Source organism: Asparagus officinalis, chromosome 2 (assembly GCF_001876935.1).
Source record: "Asparagus officinalis chromosome 2, Aspof.V1, whole genome shotgun sequence".
NCBI lineage: Eukaryota > Viridiplantae > Streptophyta > Magnoliopsida > Asparagales > Asparagaceae > Asparagus > Asparagus officinalis.
Window position 1 is genome coordinate 35,444,671 of NC_033795.1, and position 21,759 is coordinate 35,466,429.

The window sequence follows — 21,759 nt, forward strand, 5'->3', positions numbered from 1 at the left end:
AGCGATTCCTCCGAAGGAAGAAAGCCGAGAGGGGTCAATCAACAACTAAGCCTCCGAATTCTAACTTCGCCTCCCGTGGTAAGGGCAAGACACCTGCAGCGGCTGTTGATGCTAATCAAACGTCGCAACAGCAATCCCGGAGACAGCAGAAGACTTCGGATCAGAGGCCTCAAAAAGAGTACTCCTTCAAAGACGAAGATGTTCCAGCCATCTTCGAATCACTCCTTAAAAATAACAAGATCAAGCTGCCACCGATCACGAATCAGGAGGAAGCTGACAATACTACGGATCCGAAGTACTGCGCATACCACAGGAGGATCCTTCATCCCACCAAGGCCTGCTTTACTTTAAAGAATAGTATCCAGACATTGGTTGAAGCCGGCATTATAACGCTAAGGTAAGCCAATTGAGAACGGCATAACTCCAAAGAGTATATGAGTATAAACTGTTTCTCAATCCTCCAACAGGTGCAAGAGGTTAAACTGCTCCCTGCATACTCCAATAGGTATATGAGTCTGAACTGTTTCCCACTTTTAACGGGAAGTTCCTGGAGAATATTACGTTAATATTCTTAAGGATAACCCGGTCACGTAGCTGGGAATAATGTCCGAACCAGTTCAGCAGAGGAAGCTGGGGGTGGATGATTCATGTAACGAGAAGTTCCCAAAAAGAAATCCATATAGTGTATTCTTAGGGATAACCCGGTCACCACAGCAAGGTAATGAATAAGAAACTCTCATTCAAATTCTCACCACTCTCATTGCTAGAGTCTGGACATAATATTCAGAATTGGTCAAACCTTTCTACAGTTAGGACCAAAACCGAAACCCCTCTCGATTCCCCCAATGAACGAGAGGTCCATAAATCGAGCGATCAAACCTTCCTACAGTTAGGATCGTCTCAAACCTCCCAATTGGTCAAACCTTCTTACAGTTAGGACCACAGTCAAAATCCCCTCTCGATTCCTCCTATGAACGAGAGGTCCACTTTCAAATCGAGCGATCAAACCTTCCTACAGTCAGGATCGTTTCAAATCTCCCAACATGGTCAAACCTTCTTACAGTTAGGACCACAGTCAAAATCCCCTCTCGATTCCTCCAATGAACGAGAGGTCCACTTTCAAATCGAGTGATCAAACCTTCCTACAGTTAGGGTCACCTCAAACTCCTGTTTGGCCAAACCTTCCTACAGTTAGGGTCAAAACCATAATTCACTCTCGATAAACGAGAAATTCATCTTTAGTTCGATAATCAAACCTTCCGACAGTTAGGGTTATCCGAATCTTTTTGATTCTCGGAGTGGAGATCCCACTCTTAGTTTCACCTTTCCGGATTCTGGGGGTGGAGATCCCACCTCGAGTCTCCTTTCCAGTTGAAGATAGAATATAAAATTCTTCTTCTTCAGTGTCGGGAGATAGAATATAAAATTCTTCCTCTCCCATTTCGGGTTCGTCTTTGCCCCAAGAGAAGACACCACCTTTTTCAACTCCCAAAATCTATGCCTCACAGGTCCTAGGAAGTTTATCCCGAATCCTAAGCAGGGATAAGTCTGCGCCTAACACGCGCTGCCGGTTTAGTCTTTTTCCGTAGAAAAAGACTCCAGAGTTCGATTCTGGGGTATTCTATCCTGAAACCTAAGCAAGGATAAGTCTGTGCTTAACCCGCGCCGCCGGTTAGTTCTTAACCGTTAAAAAGAACACCCGTTCACATATTCAACATTGTGACAGGTTGTTATTAATAACACTAAAATCCATGCCTTACACGCATGGGGAATTTCATCCTGAATCCTAAGAAAGGATATGCCGACGCCTAACACGCGTCGCCGGTTTAGTCTTTCTCCGTAGAAAAAGACACCAGAATACCAGTCTGGGGTATTTTATCCCGAAGCCTAAATAGGGATAAGTCAGCGTCTAATACACGTTGCTGGGTAGCATATTCCCGTAACAATGGCGAAGTCCAAAGTCATAGCAACAAGTCTCAGAGGATTCAATCTCTGAGCGTAACGTCACATGCGGAACGGACTTAAAACAATCCGCATGTAAGCCCGAGTCAAACGGTAATCGGTAAGAGCATATCAAATCCGTTGAAGGCTGGGGGTTAGCCAAAAACCCTAAAGTCAACGCCTAACACGCGTCGTCGGGTAGTCTATTCCCGTGAGAAAGACGAAGTCTACGCATTCAATATCGTAGCACTAAGAGCGTTAACTCTCTTAGCACAACGTTACATGCGGAACGGATTTCGACAATTCGCATGCTAGCCCGACTCAAACGGTAGTCGGTAAAGGCTTATCAAACCCGTTTAAGGCCGGGGGTTAGCCAAAAACCCTAAAGTCAATGCCTAACACGCGTCGCCGGGTAGTCTATTCCCGTGAGAAAGACGAAGTCTACGTATTCAATATCGTAGCACTAAGAGCGTTAACTCTCTTAGCACAACGTTACATGCGGAACGGATTTGTACAATTCGAACATCATAGCACGAAGTCTAAGGGAGTCCATTCCTTTAGCACAACGTTACATGCGGAACGGATTTATACAATTCGCATGCTAGCCCGACTCAAACGGTAGTCGGTAAAGGCTTATCAAACCCGTTTAAGGCTGGGGGTTAGCCAAAAATCCTAAAGTTAACACCTAAACACGTGTCGTCGGGTAGCCTATTCCTGTAACAATGGCGAAGTCTATGTATTCGACATCATAGCACAAAGTCTCAGAGAATTCATTCTCTTAGCACAACGTTACATGCGGAACGGGTTTAGACAATCTGCATGCTAGCCCGACTCAAACGGTAGTCGGTAAAGGCTCATCAAACCCGTTGAGGGCTGAGGGTTTGCCAAAAATCCTATAAATACAGAGTCACTGACGCATCAAGCTTTTATTAGTTGGTCTCGTGACTTGAGCAATCGGCAAGCGACATTTGAAACCTAGGGTCAACAGGCCGGTCAAACACGTAACCCTTAGTCACGGCCAGTCACCGTTGCGATGCACATAAAGTCAACAGTACGACGTTCAAAACGCCTAAAGGTCAACGGCCGTGGAGCAACGCGTAACCCTAGTCCAAGAATCGACAGTCAACGCGTTGCGATGCAAAAGTCAAGCGCCAGACGTTCCAAAATGCCTAAGTCAACGCGCGGGTCAAACAGCGTACGCCTAGTCAACGTCCAATCAACGCCGTTGCTGATCAAAGTCACAGTAGCGACGTTCAAAAACCTAAGGTCAAACACGTAACCGCTAGGTCAACGCGCTATCAATGCGTTGCAATGAAGAATCAATACTCCAACGAAAAGTATACGAGTAAATAAACTTGCTTCTTATACTGCCAATAAGGTATATAGTATAAAAACTGTTCCGGCTATTTTTGGTTGAGAAAGTTCTGGAGAATATTTTTTATAAATATTCTTAAGGACATAACTCACGAACACTGACGCCGGATCAACGGCGTGCGCAAACAGAACTCACGCTCAACATTCGAAGAGTGCCAGCTTTATATGTTGAAACAACCAACTCGAGCTAAAAAGTTATAAAAGCGGGAATTGACTTCGAATTCAAAATTCCAACAGACGGTCAGACAATAAATGCAGCACCGGAACCTTACAGACATTCGATAAAGCACCGAATAGCCTGAAGGATTGAAGGAATCAAGAACAGAAGCCATGCCGAAGTCCCGTTATACCGACTGAAGGTTGGGACAATCATATCCAAAGTATTTCAGACTCTTCTATAAGAGAACGAGGCTGAAATACTTTGGAGGGGGTATCTGTAGGAGTATAAAATTACTTATAGGTCCCTTAGCACAGCTCGGCACAAACCACAAATCGCACGCAAACAACAGAATAGATCCACTCGCGTGCGGAATCAAGCTAACGGGTTGAAGAGTCAACGAGTCATCCATCAAAGGGCAGACTCGGACGAATCACGATCGAATCAAGATCAGTTTCGGACTCGAACTCAGAAGTGGATTTACTGCCAAATCAGGAATCGGATTTACTGCCAAATCAGGTCAACGATTCAAGTCCGGATAAATCAACCACAGAACCGGATCACGGACTGAACCGAAAACGCAAAACGACGAAACCCAACACCAAAGAGGGGGGGCTCGGCCGAAACCGAGCCACCTCTAGGTGGCTCGGCCAAAGCCGAGCCACCTCAGGGTGGCTCGGCCAAGGCCGAGCCACCTTGAGGTGGCTCGGTGTGCCGGCCCAGTTCTGTGCCCGGGCACAGTGAAGAGAGGCTATAAATAGGAGGGGTGGTTCATTTGTTCAAAGGCTGGATTTTTTGGAGGCGAAGCCCTGCTGGATTGAAGACTCAGATCTAAAAAAGATCCAAGCTTTAGGACTTCGAGGACTTGTTCTTCCAGATCTGGTGCTCGGCGATCGTCAACGCCAAATAAGGCAATAGTTCGAGAGGATCGGATCTCAGATCTACGCAGGCGTACTCCGGATCAAAGCTTGGTCTTTGATCCCGAGAATTAAAGGCTACTATTTCCTTGGCGAAATAGTACCCTCGGCTATTATTTCCTTAGCGAAATAATACCCGTCATACTGCGTAGATCCGACCAGATCTAGATCTCGCGGTGGTCCACGGATAAACCCCGGCGCAGGCAAACAACCCACAAAGCGAGCGACCGCAAAACAGGAGCTCGCGATTTGCTCGACAAAAGAGAAAAGTTGTAATTTTTATTTCCTTTTTTGATCTCGTTGTAACCGGATCTTATAAAAAGACCGGATCTTTGTAACCGAAAAAACAGTTATTCAAGATAGCAATGGAATCAGTGAAGAAAACAACGATTTTTCCCGCGAACAAGGGCAATTAATAGATTCATAAAACAACAACCCAAAAACCAAAAACAAAAACTAGACAAAACCATAAAAATCAGCAAAAAAAAAACTAGAAATATAGTCGTCGATCGACTGATAGGTTTATCGGTCGACTGATGAGCTGACCGTTGGTGGCAGCTCAACCTTCATCGGTCGACTGATGAATTCATCAGTCGACTGATGGTTCATCAGTCGACTGATGGTTCATCAGTCGACTGAGCAGAGGCTATTGTTGATTCCAACCACTTTCATCGGTCGACTGATGATTTTCATCAGTCGACTGATAACGTGCATATACATTGTTCAAAAATGAAAATTTAGTTTCTGAAGTACCTTTAAAAATAGCAAATAAATTCCAAAAAATGTAAAACTTGGGAAAATGATTATGCTAATGAAAATGAACATGTTAGAAAAGAAAATTTTCAAATATCATTTCCATTTATGAAATCTCATCATTTTGCAAAATCTCTTAAATACATGTTCGTTTAAGCGCTTGATTTTGATAAAATGACTTCAACCAAGTTTTGAAATCTTTTTTTAATGAATTGATAGACTTTGAAAACGATGTAAATAGTATTGTTTAGTCTATAATCTAAAACATAAAATATGAAACAATATATGTACAAAACAAAAATTATCTTTAGAAACATGAAAATCAAAAATTTTGTCCTTTAAAAAAAATGTTTTGGTACCCAAACACTCTTGGTACCGAAGAGTTCAGAGACATGATCCCTATCAATAAAGCTCAATGTCCTAGGGTTATGATCTCATTTGGGCGTATGTAGTGCACGTAACCGGTCATAGCAATAATTATGTAAATGATCATTCCGATTGTAATGTGTGCAATGAAATGGGTGCATTTGTTTGTGATGACCATATGAATGTGCACGAGAAATATTTGCAAACAATGATGGTCTTTTTAAATCATTTTGCAAATGTGAAATATTTTTCAATTCAAAATAAAATTTGGTTAAATGACCAAAATGACCAAAACGATCACAAGAATCACATTTATACATATGGACATGCTTATGATGAACTTTGTAAGTATGAGTATGTGTATGTGTATGATGTGATGAAGAAACTTTATGAGATGCACAAGAGGCATTATTATTAGCGTTCTTGGGTTTTTGTGCATCATGGAAAAACTTAGCTAACTGGCCTTTTCAGCTGCAAATAAAACACTTATAAATTTTGTTATATATGTATGCATAATGAATAAATGATTTTGACTTATTTGCATTATACTTAGCACACATATTCATTAGTTTATTATTATTATCAATGCATTTAGTTAGTGCTGAATCTAAGGAGAATATATGTTCTTTCATGTGATTCAACTTTTTATTAGGCATATATGCATTGTCATAAGAAGTAGAACAATCATGACCATTTTTGAAAGAATTAAAATTATTTTTAATTGTTTCTACTTCTAACATGGCATTATTATTAGCATGAGTTAAGCTAGCTATTTTAGAGGTTAATTTATCATTTTTCAAATTTAATTTATCATTGTGTTCTTTAAGATTTTTATTTTCCTTAACAATGATATCAAACTTGGATTCTAGCTTCTCATGATTGGATTTTAGTTCAACATGCTTGCTTTATAAATTTACAAAATCTTTATGCAATTTCTTATAGGCATGCATTAATTTTTCATATGCACATGTAAGTTCGTCAATAGATAAATTATTATTGGTATCGGACTCGCATACCTCATTAGGGCTATTGCCTAGTGGCCATGTGCATGATGAGGCTCCAATTGAACTTGAATTGGAATCCGCCAAAGCTCGTCGGATCTCCTCTAAGTTTTCTTAATGGGCTTCTATGAATTTTCACAATGTGTAAGCACTATCAAACGAATCAAGCATGTTAGATATCGATGAGTCAAAAGCATTAAGTAGAAATTCTAACAAAAGCTTGTTCATGGTAAACATCATTTTATCATCTTTACTCCACTTGGATTTCTTCGAAGTGGGTACAATATAATCACAATCGATTATTTCCCACAAATCAAAGTGTCTAGATCTAACAAAAAGTTTAAATCTAACACACCATTGAGCATAGGAGAAATTATCAATTCTTGGAGCAATATTAATAGCATAACCTAAACTAGGTTCACCGTTCATGTCCATAATAAATATACGCAAGCAAGATAAAAATAATCTCTAAACTAGATTAGCAATACTGCAAAGCGAGGATCTTTGACTCTAGGCGGTTAAGCCACAAATCAAAAAGCACCAAGCTTTGATACCAAGTAAAAATACCCTAGAGGAAGGGTGAATAGGGTATTTACTAATCTAATCCGATATTAATACCAAATTAAAACTTATTACCAATATCCTAGCAATTATGATATATAACAAGACATATGAGCAATGATATGTAATTTAAACTAAGGGCGATATAAACATGAGACAATGACGATATAAAATGTAATAAACAATGAGCATAAATAATATGCCAATGCTAAACACAAACATAAGCAAATAATCATGGAGTTCGGCCACCCTTGACCTACGTCTCCATTCCTCACCCTCGAGGAGAATCTCCACTATCAAACAGGTTTTCAATGTTCACCAAAAACGTTTACAACTCTCACAATCAATTTTCTAGCTCACCTAAAATTTTCACAACTTACACAATTGTAATCACACAATACACCATCTAAGTGTTGGCCTAGCCCGTGTCAACTTCCTTAAATGCTTGGATTTACCACATCTCCCTAGGCTTTACTATCAATGCCACTCTTCTTGGAATTGATCCCGTCTCTCACCAACCACTATTCTCGGTGTTCTTGTGTATTACAATGTGATCTCACAAATTAAGCACAAGTAAAAATAGTTTGTTCTCTAACAAAGATGAGAACTAAGTTTAAGCTCACTTAATCATAGCCACAACCCAAATTTTACAATATGTGAAAATACTCAAGCTCAATGGTTGTGTGTGAAACAATAAATAAAATAAAACTAAACTTATATAAGTTTAAAAAACTTCTCTAAGAATCAATAGCGATGGAGATGAGAAATTGAAGCTCAAACGGTAAATGAAAAGATCTCCTCCTCTTGCGAAACTTTCTTCACATAAACACTTATAAAAAAACTTAAAACACCCTTAAATACTTGTAAAAATTTGTTTAAAACTTTTCTTAGATGTTATATGAGAGTTGAGGATAGAGGGGTATATATATGTACTTAATACAATAACCCAAAGCCAAAAAAAAACAGAGAAAACCCCCTCAAAATCGGATCTGGGAAAAAATTAGCGGTTATGCAATGACTTTCTAATCAGTCGACTGAACAGTATTTCAGTCGACTGATGCACTGTTCATAGTCGACTGAAAACACTGTTCGGTCGATTGATAACGTGCACGACAGATTCTAAAATTTTTACATAGATGGATTTCTAAAATCAATTAAAAATAGCAAATCAATTTTAAAAATCTTGAAATTTTGAGAAAAGTTTCTACACATATAGATAAACATGTTAGAAAAGAATTTCTAAAATATCACTTTCCATTTATGAGAAATAATTATTTTAATATAGATATTTCATATTCTAAAAACTACTAAAACACTTGATTTTGTAAAATCAATTTGACATAGTAAATCAACTCTAAAAATGATAAATTTTTGGAAAATATTTATAAACATGTAATATAACATGTTAAAAAAATAAATTTTCAAATTGTATTTCCCATTTGTGAAAACTTATTTATTTTGTAAACTGTTTAAAAATCTGAAATCGTCAAACACTTGATTTTTAATGAAATTCTTCCAAACAATTTTTGAAACAATTTTTAATAGATTAATAGACTTAAAAAATAGTGTAAAGAAGTCTTTAATTTATAAACACATTATTTTCTAAATAAAGATGATAAATATGAAACTAGAATGTATGTTTGTAAATGTAACTATTTGTTTCATATTTATTTGATTTAATTTGAAAGCGATGAACCAAAAACGTGTATGTGTGCAATATTTGAGCTTATAATCATAACACACAAAGTATAACTCCTAAACTCATATACCCAAGCTTTAGATCTTCAATTTGCTCGTCTTGGTTTGCGGGGATGAAGCAGTATGAATCTTGACTTGAATTGTGATGTCTTCAATTCAATATTCCTTCCATCTTCCAATGGTTATGATCGTGTAGGCGCAAGTCCATCCAAACTCCAACATCAATATTTGTCTAGAATACCTAATGAGCAAGTACAAATACTAGATAAACGATGTTAGGGATTGTTTGTTAATCATCAAAACTAGATTAGATAAAAGGCTTATAAACATGAGACCTAATAATTTCTCTTAACATATTTTTTACACAAGCCCTTTACATGATCCAGAAAGAAGTGTATCTTAATTACACTTCTCCTCGTATGAAGTTGGACCCTCGATCTCAAGACACCAGGCAGTTTTGTCGGTACCATCGAGATCACAACCGTTATACTAATGATTGCCAAGTCCTCCTAAGAGAAATTGAGGACTTAATATAAAAGGGATTTTTGAAAAGACTTGTCTTTTAGCGGGATATGAGAGAACCTGCTTTAGGAAAATCCAACAGGAGGTCTCGATCCAGGTCACCCCGTCCCAGCATCAGCAAGACAAGAAGCTAGGGGTGGAAGTGAACCAAATAATTAACAAATAGTTTGATAATTGTTCGAATAAATATTCAACCATATTCGATTCGGTAGTTCATTTACTACTAAACAAATATTTTTTAAGTGTTCGAGTTTACTAATGAATAGAATTTAACCAGATGTATATTTGATTTGTTTTTCTATTAAATATCCATTTAAAATTTGATCACAGCTTAATACTTGTATTATTGCACATATGATGTGATATTTTTAACCCACATATCATTTCTACTTAAGTTTTACATACTGATTTTAAGACTTAAATAATCTTAAATCTGTTTTCTAATTAAAGTTTTGATTTAAATATATATACATCATATATTACACATTTCCATTCATTAACTCTCGCCCCCCAAAACCCTCCTCCCTCTCTCTCCCCATTCCGTCGCCTCCTCCCCCTCCTCCCGTCCGTCGAAGACCCCCTCCTCCGCATCCAACGGCGTCTCGTTCGTGACCATCCCAGCTCCGAACCCCGACCCCAGCTCCGGACCCGACCCCAGCAAACAGACCCGACCCCGACCCCGACCCCAGCTCCGGTTCAGATCCCGACCCCAGCGAACACCCCGACGGCAGCGAACACCCCGACCCCAGCTCCGGTTCCGACCCCGACCCCAGCGAACACCCCGACACCAGGTCCGGTTCCGATCCTATCCCAGGTGCGTTTTTTTATTTCTTGCTTGGTTTAGGGCTTTTTGATGTTGAAATTTTGATGTTTTAGGGAAATTTTGAAATATATATGATTTGTTGTTCGTAAAACATGAATTACAATGGTCGATTATAGCACCTATAAATATCTTAATATTGGATGTTCTAAAGAAATGGCTGTTTTAGGGACTTTGATTTTTTTTAAAGAAATGGCAGTTCTAAAGATTTTTAATTGTAAAATAAAGAATAATTGATATTTTACATAGATGAGAAAATTAATTGGTGATTGCATGTAGACCCATGTACTTTTATTATCTTAAACTTATTGTCAATAGTTTCATTGTTACTGATAGACCCCCGGATTAAAATTGAATAACTGGATCTGATTTGTGTGTTATGTCTTGTTACTGTAAAATTGGATTTTTGAATAACTGTTTGTTGTTGATGTTTATTTTTGTAGGTAAAAATTGTTCTTGATGTTTGTTCTTGATGTCTGATCCAATGGAAACTGAAGATGGTTGCTCCCCTGTTGTTAATGAACAAATCTCTCAGTTAGATAACTTAATTGTGCCAATTGTTGATGAACACTTAAAACCAAAACTAGGAATGACTTTTGGCAATTTAGAAGACGCTGAAAATTCTACAAAAATTATGGAAAGGCCGGAGGTTTTGATATCCGTAATAGCACAACAAATTATGGGAAGAATAGAGAGTTAATTTGTAAAAGTTATGTTTGTTCGAAAGAAGGAGTGTTAAAGAGCAAATCGTTGGAAATTCGACGATGTGGTACAATTAGAACTAATTGTAAGGCCTTGATTCGCTTGAAATTAGACAAAAACATTGGCAAATAAAGTGTCTACAAGTTTGTGGAAGAACATAATCATACAATTACTTCGCCGAGTAGAACACATTTTCTAAGGGGAAACCGTGAGGTAACAAGTGCGAAAAAGACATTAATAAAGCAGTTTGGAGAGGTGAACATTCCAACAAACAAGCAAATGGCCTACTTTGAAAACGCTAGCGGAGGTTTTCATAGAGTTGGATGCATTGAGACCGATGTGAGAAATTATGAAAGATATTTGAGAGAGGAGAGGCGCGGTCATGATGCACAAATGATGTTGGATCATTTCAAGTCGGAACAAGAGAAGAATCCTTCATTTTATTATGTTTATGAATGGATGGTATTGCTAGAATGAATTATCAATACTTTGGCGATGTTGTCTCCTTCGATGCCACGCATAACACAAATCAATATGGCTTGGTATTTGTGCCGTTTGTAGGCATAAATCACCATTGGCAAAGTGTTTTTTTAGGATGTGGCTTGATCCCAAACGAAGAGGCGAAGTCTTTCATATGGTTGTTTAACAAATGGATTGAAGCAATGAGTCATCCTCCTTCGGGCATGATTACAGATCAATGTCTTGGCATATGCAAGGCAATTGAAACAGTTTTTCCAGAAATTCAGCACAGGTTTTGTATTTGGCATATCTTGGACGAAGTTCCGGAGAAGTTGGGTAAATGGGCTTATAATATGAAATTTATGAAATCTTTCAAAGAAAATATTTGGGACTCCGAGACTGCTACCTCTTTTGAAGAGAATTGGGTTTCAATTCTTAAGAAAAATGGATTGGAAACGCATGATTGGCTAAAGGATATCTATGAAATTCGTGAAAAATGGGCTCCGATTTATCATAAAAAACACTTTTGGGCCGGAATGTCTAGCAGTCAAAGAAGTGAAGGGATGAATGCATTGCTAAAAATGCATGTATCAAGGACAAAATTCTCTTCATGATTTCGTGACCATCTTTCAGAGGGTCTTGGCGAGACAAAGAGAGGGGGAGCTTAAAGAAGATCATTGCACAGTGGAAAAAAGCCAAAATTGAAGACTTTGTGGTCAATGGAAAAACAAATGACTCAAATCTACACAAAAAAAAAATCTTTTATATTTTTCAAGACGAGCTTCAACCTAGCTTAATGTATAATATTGAGCTAGTAAAAGAAAAAGAAAGAGAAAGTACTTTCCATTTGAATTTTTGTGGTCATGATGAAAGATTGAGACATATTATATATTGCAAAACAACTAAAATAGTCCGTTGTTCGTGTCTCATGTTTGAATTCAAGGGCATTCTATGCCGACATATCTTGGCATATCTTAAAATTACCAATCATAGTGAGTTACCGGAGCAATATATTCTAAGAAGATGGTGCCGAAATGTCAGAAAAAGGGTTGTTCTTAGAGATGGTAATATTATTGGAGATAATGCCACAATTAATTTTGCTTCTCGTTTTAGTGAACTAAATTGCTTAGCTAATGAAATGGTCGAAGAGGGGCTTTCTTCTAATGACGCATATGAATTAATGCGTGAAATGATGATGGATGCTATTAATAAGGTGCAACGTTTGAAACTCATCAATGATGAAGAAATTGGACAAGATGTGGAAGGACATTATATGAATGCGGAGTGTTCTCAAGATGTAGTTCATGAACCAAGTCAAGCAAGAACAAAAGGAAGGCCTAAAGGGAAGAGGTTAAAGCCATCGAGAGAGATCCGCAAATGCAAGCCGAGGAAATGCAAATTGTGTGGAAAGCGAGGACAAAATCATGATAGCAGAAATTGCCCTCTAAAGTTGTCAAGGTAGTGTATCATTTATGAGAGTAATATTAATGCTATTATTTTTTAAACTATTTTAAGTTGGTGCAATGATCTTTTAATATGTTTTGCTATCATCACTTTTTTGTAGTGATTCAATGGAACAAGATAATATTGATAAAGCCACTGATGATTTAGAGGATTCCTTTGAGGAAGGTAATGTGATTTACAAGATAATATTGATGAAGCCATTTTTTAATATAATGTGTTTTTTTAATGTGATGAATGACTTTGTTTTTTAATGTTTTTTAATACAGATGAAGTTCTCACTATTACGTGAAGTTTCATCAAGGTTGGCGTGCAAGTATGAAATCCAATCCTGGAAATACAGCATCCCAAGTCTCTTTTTGTGCTTGCTTTAGAAGTCATATCACATTTGACACACCATTAGCTATGCAAAGGAAATCTTGTTTTATCTTATTAAATGCCTGTCTTTGATGATTCCCTTCAACATGAGCATATAAGTTAAATCCACTCTTGCTACTTGAAAGCACTATTTTATGATTTGTTTCTAATTTTTATAATTTGTTTATTTTAGGTGAAATGTCATACTCTGATTGTAGCTACAGGAGCTACTGCTAAAAGGGTTAGATTACCACGTGAAGATGAATTTTGGAGTAGGGGAATAAGTGCTTGTGCAATATGTGATGGTTCTATAATGTTTCTGCTATCATCAACTTGGTGTAATGTTTTTTGCTAGATGGTTGCTATCATCAACTTGGTGTAATGTTTTTATGAATTTTGGAGTAGGAGTTTCTGCTAGTTCTTGCAGTTCTGATAGTTCTGTAATGTTTCTGCTATCATCAACTTGGTGTAATGTTTTTTGCTAGATGGTTGCTAACATCAACTTGGTATAGCAATTCCTTTGGCTAAATTGGTAGATGTTTTTTGTTCTTCTGTCTTCTTTGAAGTCTGTAGCTTTCCGATTTGCGATAAATCATATGGTGCAGATTTTCATGTTTGTTTTCATTTCATCCATATCATACATTGATAACTAATTCCAGGTGTTGTACAAAATATGCATCATACTGCGATCAATTAGTTCGCAGTATACCCACGTCCCAAAACTCTCCCCTCCTCCAAAGCTTCTCGCGAGCTCCGATACCCAACAAATCCCACCACCATGGCTGCTCCAATGCCCACGTCAACGTCACCATGACCCTGGACTTCAACTCCCTGAGAGGCCTCGTCTCCTCCATCTTCTCCATCCTCTCCCACTCTTCTTGCCCCAACAACCTCCGCTTCCACTTCCTCATCTCCCCCTCCGACGACAACAACAAGTATAGTCTAGAGCTGATATTTTACATGATGCACACACGTATTCACAACATTCAATCAGTTCGCAGAGGTACGAAAATATTTCACCATATAGTTTGCGTCATCAGCTACGAAGAAAACAATATACAACACGTATTCACAGGATCGCAAACAATACTTCCGAGTTTTGAAACAGTTTATCAGTCCAAGATTACAGAAGCATGATATCAAATTTCAACAACATACAACACGTATTCACAGGGTGATTTTATCTTACACCCTACTTAGCACAAATCCAATAAAAATACCAACTACAAATCCAAGAAAAATACCGACTACAAATCCAAGAAAAATACCGAATAAAAGAACAAATACAAAAAGTTTTAACAATTCCATAATATCAATTTCAATCTTTCTCTTTTCCTGAACTTCTCCATTTGACACGGCACTTGAAACTTGCGGGATCACGCTCGACTTCTTCCTCTGAACAAGGCTTGCCTTTGAACCTTCAAACTCCTCTTCATCAGACACCCATTTGAAGAATCCACAATTACTCACTTTCCAATTAGCACATCCCAAAAACAATCGACCAGGGTTCGTCTTAGTTCCAGATCTGGAGAGTATAGCCCTCCTTCCACAATGGTACATCAATGCATGACAAGTGCTTGAAGATGACTCCATGTTAAAAACCTCTACAAAGCAGCAGAATGGAGAATAATAGCGTTTACATTATATTTTACATACAACATAAAAGCTACAAAGAAAATAAAATAAAAACCTAAACTCCTTAAGACTCCAGAGAAATTTTGAACAGGGTTCGTTTTTGCATTTCTGCTTCACACTCCAGAGAAGACCTTGTTAAAGCCTTAGAGGTATAATTAACGCAATTTCCTTTCACTCGATCAATATCATATATTAATAACCAATCAACATTTTTTGTAGCTACTGTTAACATTTTATGATGAAATCAGGTTATCAGCAAAGTTGGTGATCTGACTGGCATCAAGTACCTACCTGCTGCACCTCACAAGACTCGTGCTAAAGAGAACAGGAAGCAGCTTGATTAGAAAATATCAAGTTTAGGATAATGTATCAAATTTGAAGCAAACCAAAGCACTCATGCACTAGAAGTGCATCCTCTTCGGTACATCTCCTTAATATACAAGGGAAAGACTCTTCATTCTAATTTCCCTAATTAAAATTAAAAAGGCATCTTTGAAGCTATAAATCAAAATTTCCCTAAATCTACTCACTTTCACAAACAACAAATCATATATATTTCAAAATTTCCCTAAAACATCAAAATTTCAACATCAAAAAGCCCTAAACCAAGCAAGAAATCAAAAAACGCACCTGGGACAGGATCGGAACCGGACCTGGTGTCGGGGTGTTCGCTGGGGTCGGGGTCGGAACCGGAGCTGGAGTCGGGGTCGGAACCGGAGCTGGGGTCGGGGTGTTCGCTGCCGTCGGGGTGTTCGCTGGGGTCGGGATCTGAACCGGAGCTGGGGTCGGGGTCGGAACCGGAGCTGGGGTCGGGGTGTTCGCTGCCGTCGGGGTGTTCGCTGGGGTCGGGATCTGAACCGGAGCTGGGGTCGGGGTCATGAGGCGGGTCTGTTTGCTGGGCGTACGGGTACTGAAGGCTAGGGGTCGGGTGTCCGGAGCTGGATGGTCATTGAACGAGACGCCAGTTGGATGCGGAGGAGGGGTAATTTCGACAGACGGGTAGGAGGGGAGGAGGCGAGCGGAAGTGGGGAGAGAGAGGGAGGAAGGGATTTGGGGGCAGAGAAGTTCAATGAATGAAATGTGGATACATATGGGAATCAGGGATTTAATAACTGTGAAATAGTGATCTTCTCCGTTGCGCTTCGGCATGCCAACGGCTCAGCAACTTTTCGAACCGGTTAGTGTGGCAATATAATTTTTTCGCATGCCGAATTCGCTCTATATATAATATAATAATAGTATATAGTATATATAATATATATATATATACTATTATTATATCATATATATAGGTATATATATATATATATATATAATATATATATATATCTATGGGTATGCTTATTACTGCAGCATCAAAAATTTATGCCGTAGGTAGTGAGTGTCAAATCCCCCCCACTCATTCAAATATTGTGGGAACAAATTTACATGGGTAGTGGAGAGGATAGAGGAATGTGACACATTCACTAACTAAGCACAAAATTTTGTGGCTTGTACTAAGCATACCCTATTTCACTCACACATTCTAACCATGTTTCGTTGCCACGAACTTTTTGCATAACCCAACAACACACACACATCAACACACACCACACACACATCTATTTGCGGCTGACACACACACACACACAACATATTATATATATATTATATTATATATATATATATATATATATATATATATATATATTATATAATATTATATATATATATATAATAAAGGAATAAATTTTATTTATGAATTCTAATACTATTTGAAAATTAAATTCTTTAAAGGAATAAATATACTTTGATATTTGATAAGTATTCGTGAATATTCATGAATATTTATCAAATAATAAGTATTCAAGTTCGAATTCGAAAAACTAGATATATGAATATTAGGTCCACATTCGAATTCGATAATTTTATACAAATACAAATACGAACACCTTAGTATTCGATTCGATCATTTACCACACCTACAAGAAGCCCACTGAAACCAACAGTGGGGCTATCATCAACAACATCAGCGGCACCGAGAGAAGTCTGCTAGATGATCGATGCATGTCAACTTATGTGAGAAGAAGCCGATGACGCATCTGCCCTTCTCCTTCGGCAACACTAATTTCAAAGGCATCGAGATGCACCACGATGGCCCTCTCATAATCTCGGCCATGATCAATGACTTTCAAGTCAAGAGGATCTTGGTCGACACTGAGAACTCCACTGGTATCTTGTTCATCGATGTCTTCAATCAGATAGGCTTTGATAAGTCTAACTTGTAACCTTGTCGAGGTCCCTTTATCGGATTCACAGGACACTCGATCCTACCATAAGGGATGATCACTCTCTCCCTATTGGTCAGTGACTATCCTCGCCAGTCCACTGTCTACACCTAATTTTTGGTGATGAACATCAAGTCAACCTACAACGTTATTTTTGAAAGAATTTCCCTAAATAGCCTGCAGGTGGTCCCATCCACCTCCTACTAGATAGTGAAGTTCCCGACCCCTAAAGGAGTTAGGATCGTCAGGAGTAACAAGGAGAGGCCAGATCATGTTATTTACTCTCGATGAAAGGAAAAGGAGTACTGGTGTCCTTGCCAATTGAAAAGACGCGTCACCAGATGGAGAAAGTGCTGAAAGGGGAACAGATGACTCCTGTAGAAGAGCTCCAAGAAGTGTCGATCGACCTAGATGGGTTGAACAAGGTCAAGATCGAGTTGAGCCTTGTTGAACTTCAACAATGAACTGTGATCGCAATCCTACGCGAGAATGCAAATGAGTTTGCTTGGGGGCCTGAAGACATGCCGAGAATCCCCTTGAAGTTATGAGCCATAAGCTCTTGGTTGACCGACATAGCAAGCATACTAGATAGAATAAGAGGTATTTCAGCCTAGAGGGGTAGAATGAGCCTGTGGATGAAGTTGACCAACTGCTTAGAGCCGGCTTCATCATAGAAGTGTAGTACGCAGAATGGCTATCCAATGTGGTGCTGATTAAGAAGTCCCTTAGCAAATGGAGGATGTGTGTGGACTTCACTAATTTGAATAAAGCTTGCCCAAAGAACAACTATCCCCTTCTAAGGATCGATCAACTGGTAGATGAGAGTGCGGACCATGAACTAAGTTTTATGGACGCCTTCTTTGGATACAATTAAATCCTAATAGCGGAGCATGATTAAGAGAAGACCTCATTTATTACAGATCAAGGAACCTACTATTACAAATTGATGCCCTATAGTTTGAAGAATGTAGAGGCTACCTATCAGAGGTTAGTCAATAAGTTTTTCAAGCACCAGATCAGCCATAATATGAAAGCATACGTGGATGACATCCTTGTGAAGTCAAAGCGGCCATCATCTAAGATCTTGAAGAGACCTTCTCTGTCCTCCGGCACTACCACATGAAGCTCAACCCGGCCAAATGTGCTTTTAGGGTGTAATCAGGCAAGTTCCTTAGGTTCATGATTACCCAGAGGGGCATTGAGATCAACCGTAAGAAGATAGCCACCATGGAACAACTACTTGTACCCCGCACGCTAAAGGATGTCCATAGGCTGAATAGCAATATAGCGGCATTGGATCGCTTTCCTTCAAAATTTGTTGAGAGAAGTCTCCCATTCTTCAAAATGTTGAGAGGAAGAAAGGAGTTGAAGGAAGGTATGAGTTGGACAGCCGAGTGAAGTGAGGCTTTCAATAACCTCAAAAGATATTTGAGCACCAAGCCATTACTGAGCCGACCAAGAGAAGGAGAGACCTTGTATCTCTACTTGGCCATCTCCCAAGAAGCCATTAGCTCTGTTTTGATCCACGAGGAAGACAATGTATAGAGGTCGGTATACTATGTAAGTCGGATCTTGAAGACGGTCAAACTTAACTACATTCTCATTGAGAAAACCTCATTCATTTATAACTACAGCTAGAAGGCTTTGCCCCTACTTTTAAGCACATACTATAATAGTGCAGACGAATCTGCCTTTGAAGAAAGCACTTGGCATCCTACCACTTTATGGAGGATGATGTGCAATTTGAGCCCAGAATGACCATGAAGGTTCAAGCCCTAGCCGACTTCTTAATAGAGTCGACCATAACGGACAACGAACTGTCTCCATTCACATCAGTCCCTCTACCTAAAGTGAATATCAAATAACTACTCTTTTCTCGCCTAACTTTTGAAAATTTAGCCCTTTTTTTGTGATTTTAAATTTTTAAAGCATTGAGAGTATTTTTTGAAAATTTTAAATTTTAAGTTGGGTACTTGTAATTTTCATGTTTCATGTATTAGTGATAAATTTTTAATTGTTAGGATATTTCTTACAACTTTGAAATTTTAAGGATGCTTTTATAGTAATTAAAACTTTGGATTGTTTTTTTTTGTAAATTAAAATTTCAGCGGCCTGCTGATAATTTTAAAATTTGATATGTACTGGTTATAAGTTTTGAAATTTTAAGACTTTTTGTGATTTTTAACTTTTGAAGGATGTTTTTATAATTTTTATAACTTTGAGCTTATTTTTTCTATATTTTAAAATTTTAGGTGCTAGATGGTAATCCCCTGAATTCATCTTTGTTGTTTGCAAGCTTTGAAATTTTAGAATTTCAGGGTGATGTTTTATTATTTGAACTTTTGAGGGTGTTTCTAAAATTTTTAAAACATTGAGAGTGTTAATTGCAAATTTTAAATTCTTCAAAGGCTGCTATTAATTTTCTGATTTTATGTTTGTTGTTTAAAGTTTTAAAACAATGTTTTGTATAATTTTAAACTATTGAGGGTATTTTATATAATTTCTAAAAAAATTGGGTTTTTTAATAATACTTCATATATTATAGCATGATAGTTCTTTGTCTTATCAAACTAATACCGTGGAGCTATTTCATGTATTTTATTGATCTTATTTTTTTTAAATTGTTGAGATATAGGTATTTCACACGGGGATTAGGATATGATATAATATGATTAGGATAGATCAATATTTAATTGAAATATTCAAAATAGTGAAGGATAATAATGATCATTGAAAGATTTTCCCTTCTAAAACCTTTTTTTTATAATACTTCTTATATCATAGCATGTTAGTTCTTTACTTTAACGAATTAATATCATGGAGCTGTTTCATGTATCTTATTAATCTTTTTTTAATTGTTGAGTTATAGGTAGTTTATATGATATTGGGATAGGATATAATTATATGATAGATTAAGATTTAAATAAAATATTCAAAATAGTGAAGGGTAATATTGACTATAGATTTTTTCAATTACTCGTACTTTAAAGGGAGTATATATATATATATATAGAGAGAGGAATATGGGTATACTTGGGCCAAGGATCCTTGGTAGTGATGTGGACACATCTTGTCCATACATCACACCTTGAAGTTGGTGAGGCTCCATCTTCAAGGTGTGATGTATGGACAAGATGTGTCCACATCACTACCAAGGATCCTTGGTACCAAGTATACCCATTTCTCTCTCTCTCTCTCTCTCTCTCTCTCTCTCTCTATATATATATATATATATATATATATATATACATGATATATAGTATATACATAATAATACATATAACTATATATATAGTAGTAATATAGTATATATAGGGGTATATAGTAGGTAATATATAGTATATGATATATGATATAGTATAGTATAAAGTATACTATTTACCGTATTTGTGGGTTCTTTTTTTTGTTGTTTTATAGGGTAAATAACCTTGGCGGGAGAATAGATGCTTTTTGTTTAATATGTAGACGAAAGGGCCCAAAATGTAGGGGAAATATAAATATGATAAGTATATATCGGTATGTATGTTATATAGTAGCTGATATATTATATAATATAGTATGAGTATAGGATATAGGGTAGGGGCAGGTAGTGATAGGTATATATATAATAGTATAATATATATATAAGTATACATCAGTATATATATACTATAAGTGAATCAGTAGTATATTATTAGTATATATATATAGTGATATATAGTATATAGGGTTATGGATATGAGATTAATGGGGGTATGCGATTATCATAGGGGATGGAGATTTCCCTCTGACCGCCGTCTAAATGCATGATGAATTAAGCGGATCTTGTGGATGGATCGCTCTGGGTTGAACTTGGGGATCTAGTATATTGTAGCTGAAACCCCAAAGCAGGTTGTTAGGGTGGGAAACACGTGGGGCGTCCGTTGAGGGGGCCCTGTCCATCCCCGAGGCATGGGGTGAGAAAGTTGCTATTCATTCAAAAAAACGTTAAAATTGATGACGCAGTGGTATGACGGCGTCAAACCGACGACGTGTTTCACCCCAACCTATGGTGTGTTGGGTTTTAGAAATATGTAGATCAAGGTTCAATGAGCGGATCAATCAATAATGTGCGCTCACATGCATGTGATTTTAGAGGCGGTCAATGAGGAAAATGCCCCTCCTATGAGCAAGGATACGCCTTAATGCTCCTCATCTCTCTCTCTCCTCTCTCACCTCTCGTCTCTCTCTATATATATCATATATATAGTATATATATATATATATATATATATATATATATATATATATATATATATATATATATCTATATATATATGATATTATATATATGATATATGTATAATATATATATACTATATATAATAGTATATAAGTATATATATATATATAATATTAATTTTTAGGAAAGAAAGAAGGAAATTAGTTTTTTTTCACGGGGTGGGATAAAAGAGGCGAAAAATAATTTTTTTATGAAAGAAAGAGAAAGGAAAAACGGAGGACGCGGTGAGGCAACTAAAACAAATCTCCTAGCTCTTTTTTTAAAAGAAAAATAAAAGTTAGTGTTTTTCTTAGACACAAAAGGAAGGAGAACAAAAAACGGAAATGGGAGGGCAAAAAGAAATAAAAATCAATCCACAGGCTTTGCAATTAATTCTAAAAGCTCTAGGGTTAAGCTAACTCGTCAGCTAGAGGCCCAGGCTCCTAAAAAAGCCAAAAATTCTACCATGAAAGATCAACGGAAGTTTTCCTTCCGTTGAGTTAGCTAAGTAAGCGAATAGACAGCCAG

General features: G+C 37.5%; 1 protein-coding gene and 1 long non-coding RNA gene across 3 annotated transcripts; both read left to right on the top strand.

Annotated features, from left to right (window-relative positions):
* On the top strand, nt 12,410–13,005 carry LOC109831055. The gene is made up of 3 exons (XM_020398392.1): nt 12,410–12,729; nt 12,836–12,949; nt 13,002–13,005. The coding sequence occupies exons 1-3, from the start codon at nt 12,410–12,412 to the stop codon at nt 13,003–13,005; spliced, it is 438 nt and encodes a 145-aa protein (XP_020253981.1).
* LOC109829485 lies at nt 13,009–13,515 on the top strand. Of its 2 annotated transcripts, none has more exons than XR_002244033.1 (2): nt 13,009–13,048; nt 13,283–13,515. It is a non-coding gene; the product is annotated as an uncharacterized LOC109829485 (long non-coding RNA). The 2 variants fall into 2 exon arrangements; XR_002244032.1 differs by having other exon boundaries at nt 13,020–13,036.

Excerpts from the sequence above, each read along its gene's own strand:
- LOC109831055 (XM_020398392.1), top strand. The coding sequence starts at position 12,410 with ATGGTCGAAGAGGGGCTTTCTTCTAATGACGCATATGAATTAATGCGT. Across the intron at positions 12,730-12,835 it reads TGCCCTCTAAAGTTGTCAAG|TGATTCAATGGAACAAGATA; the intron begins GTAGTGTATCAT and ends ACTTTTTTGTAG.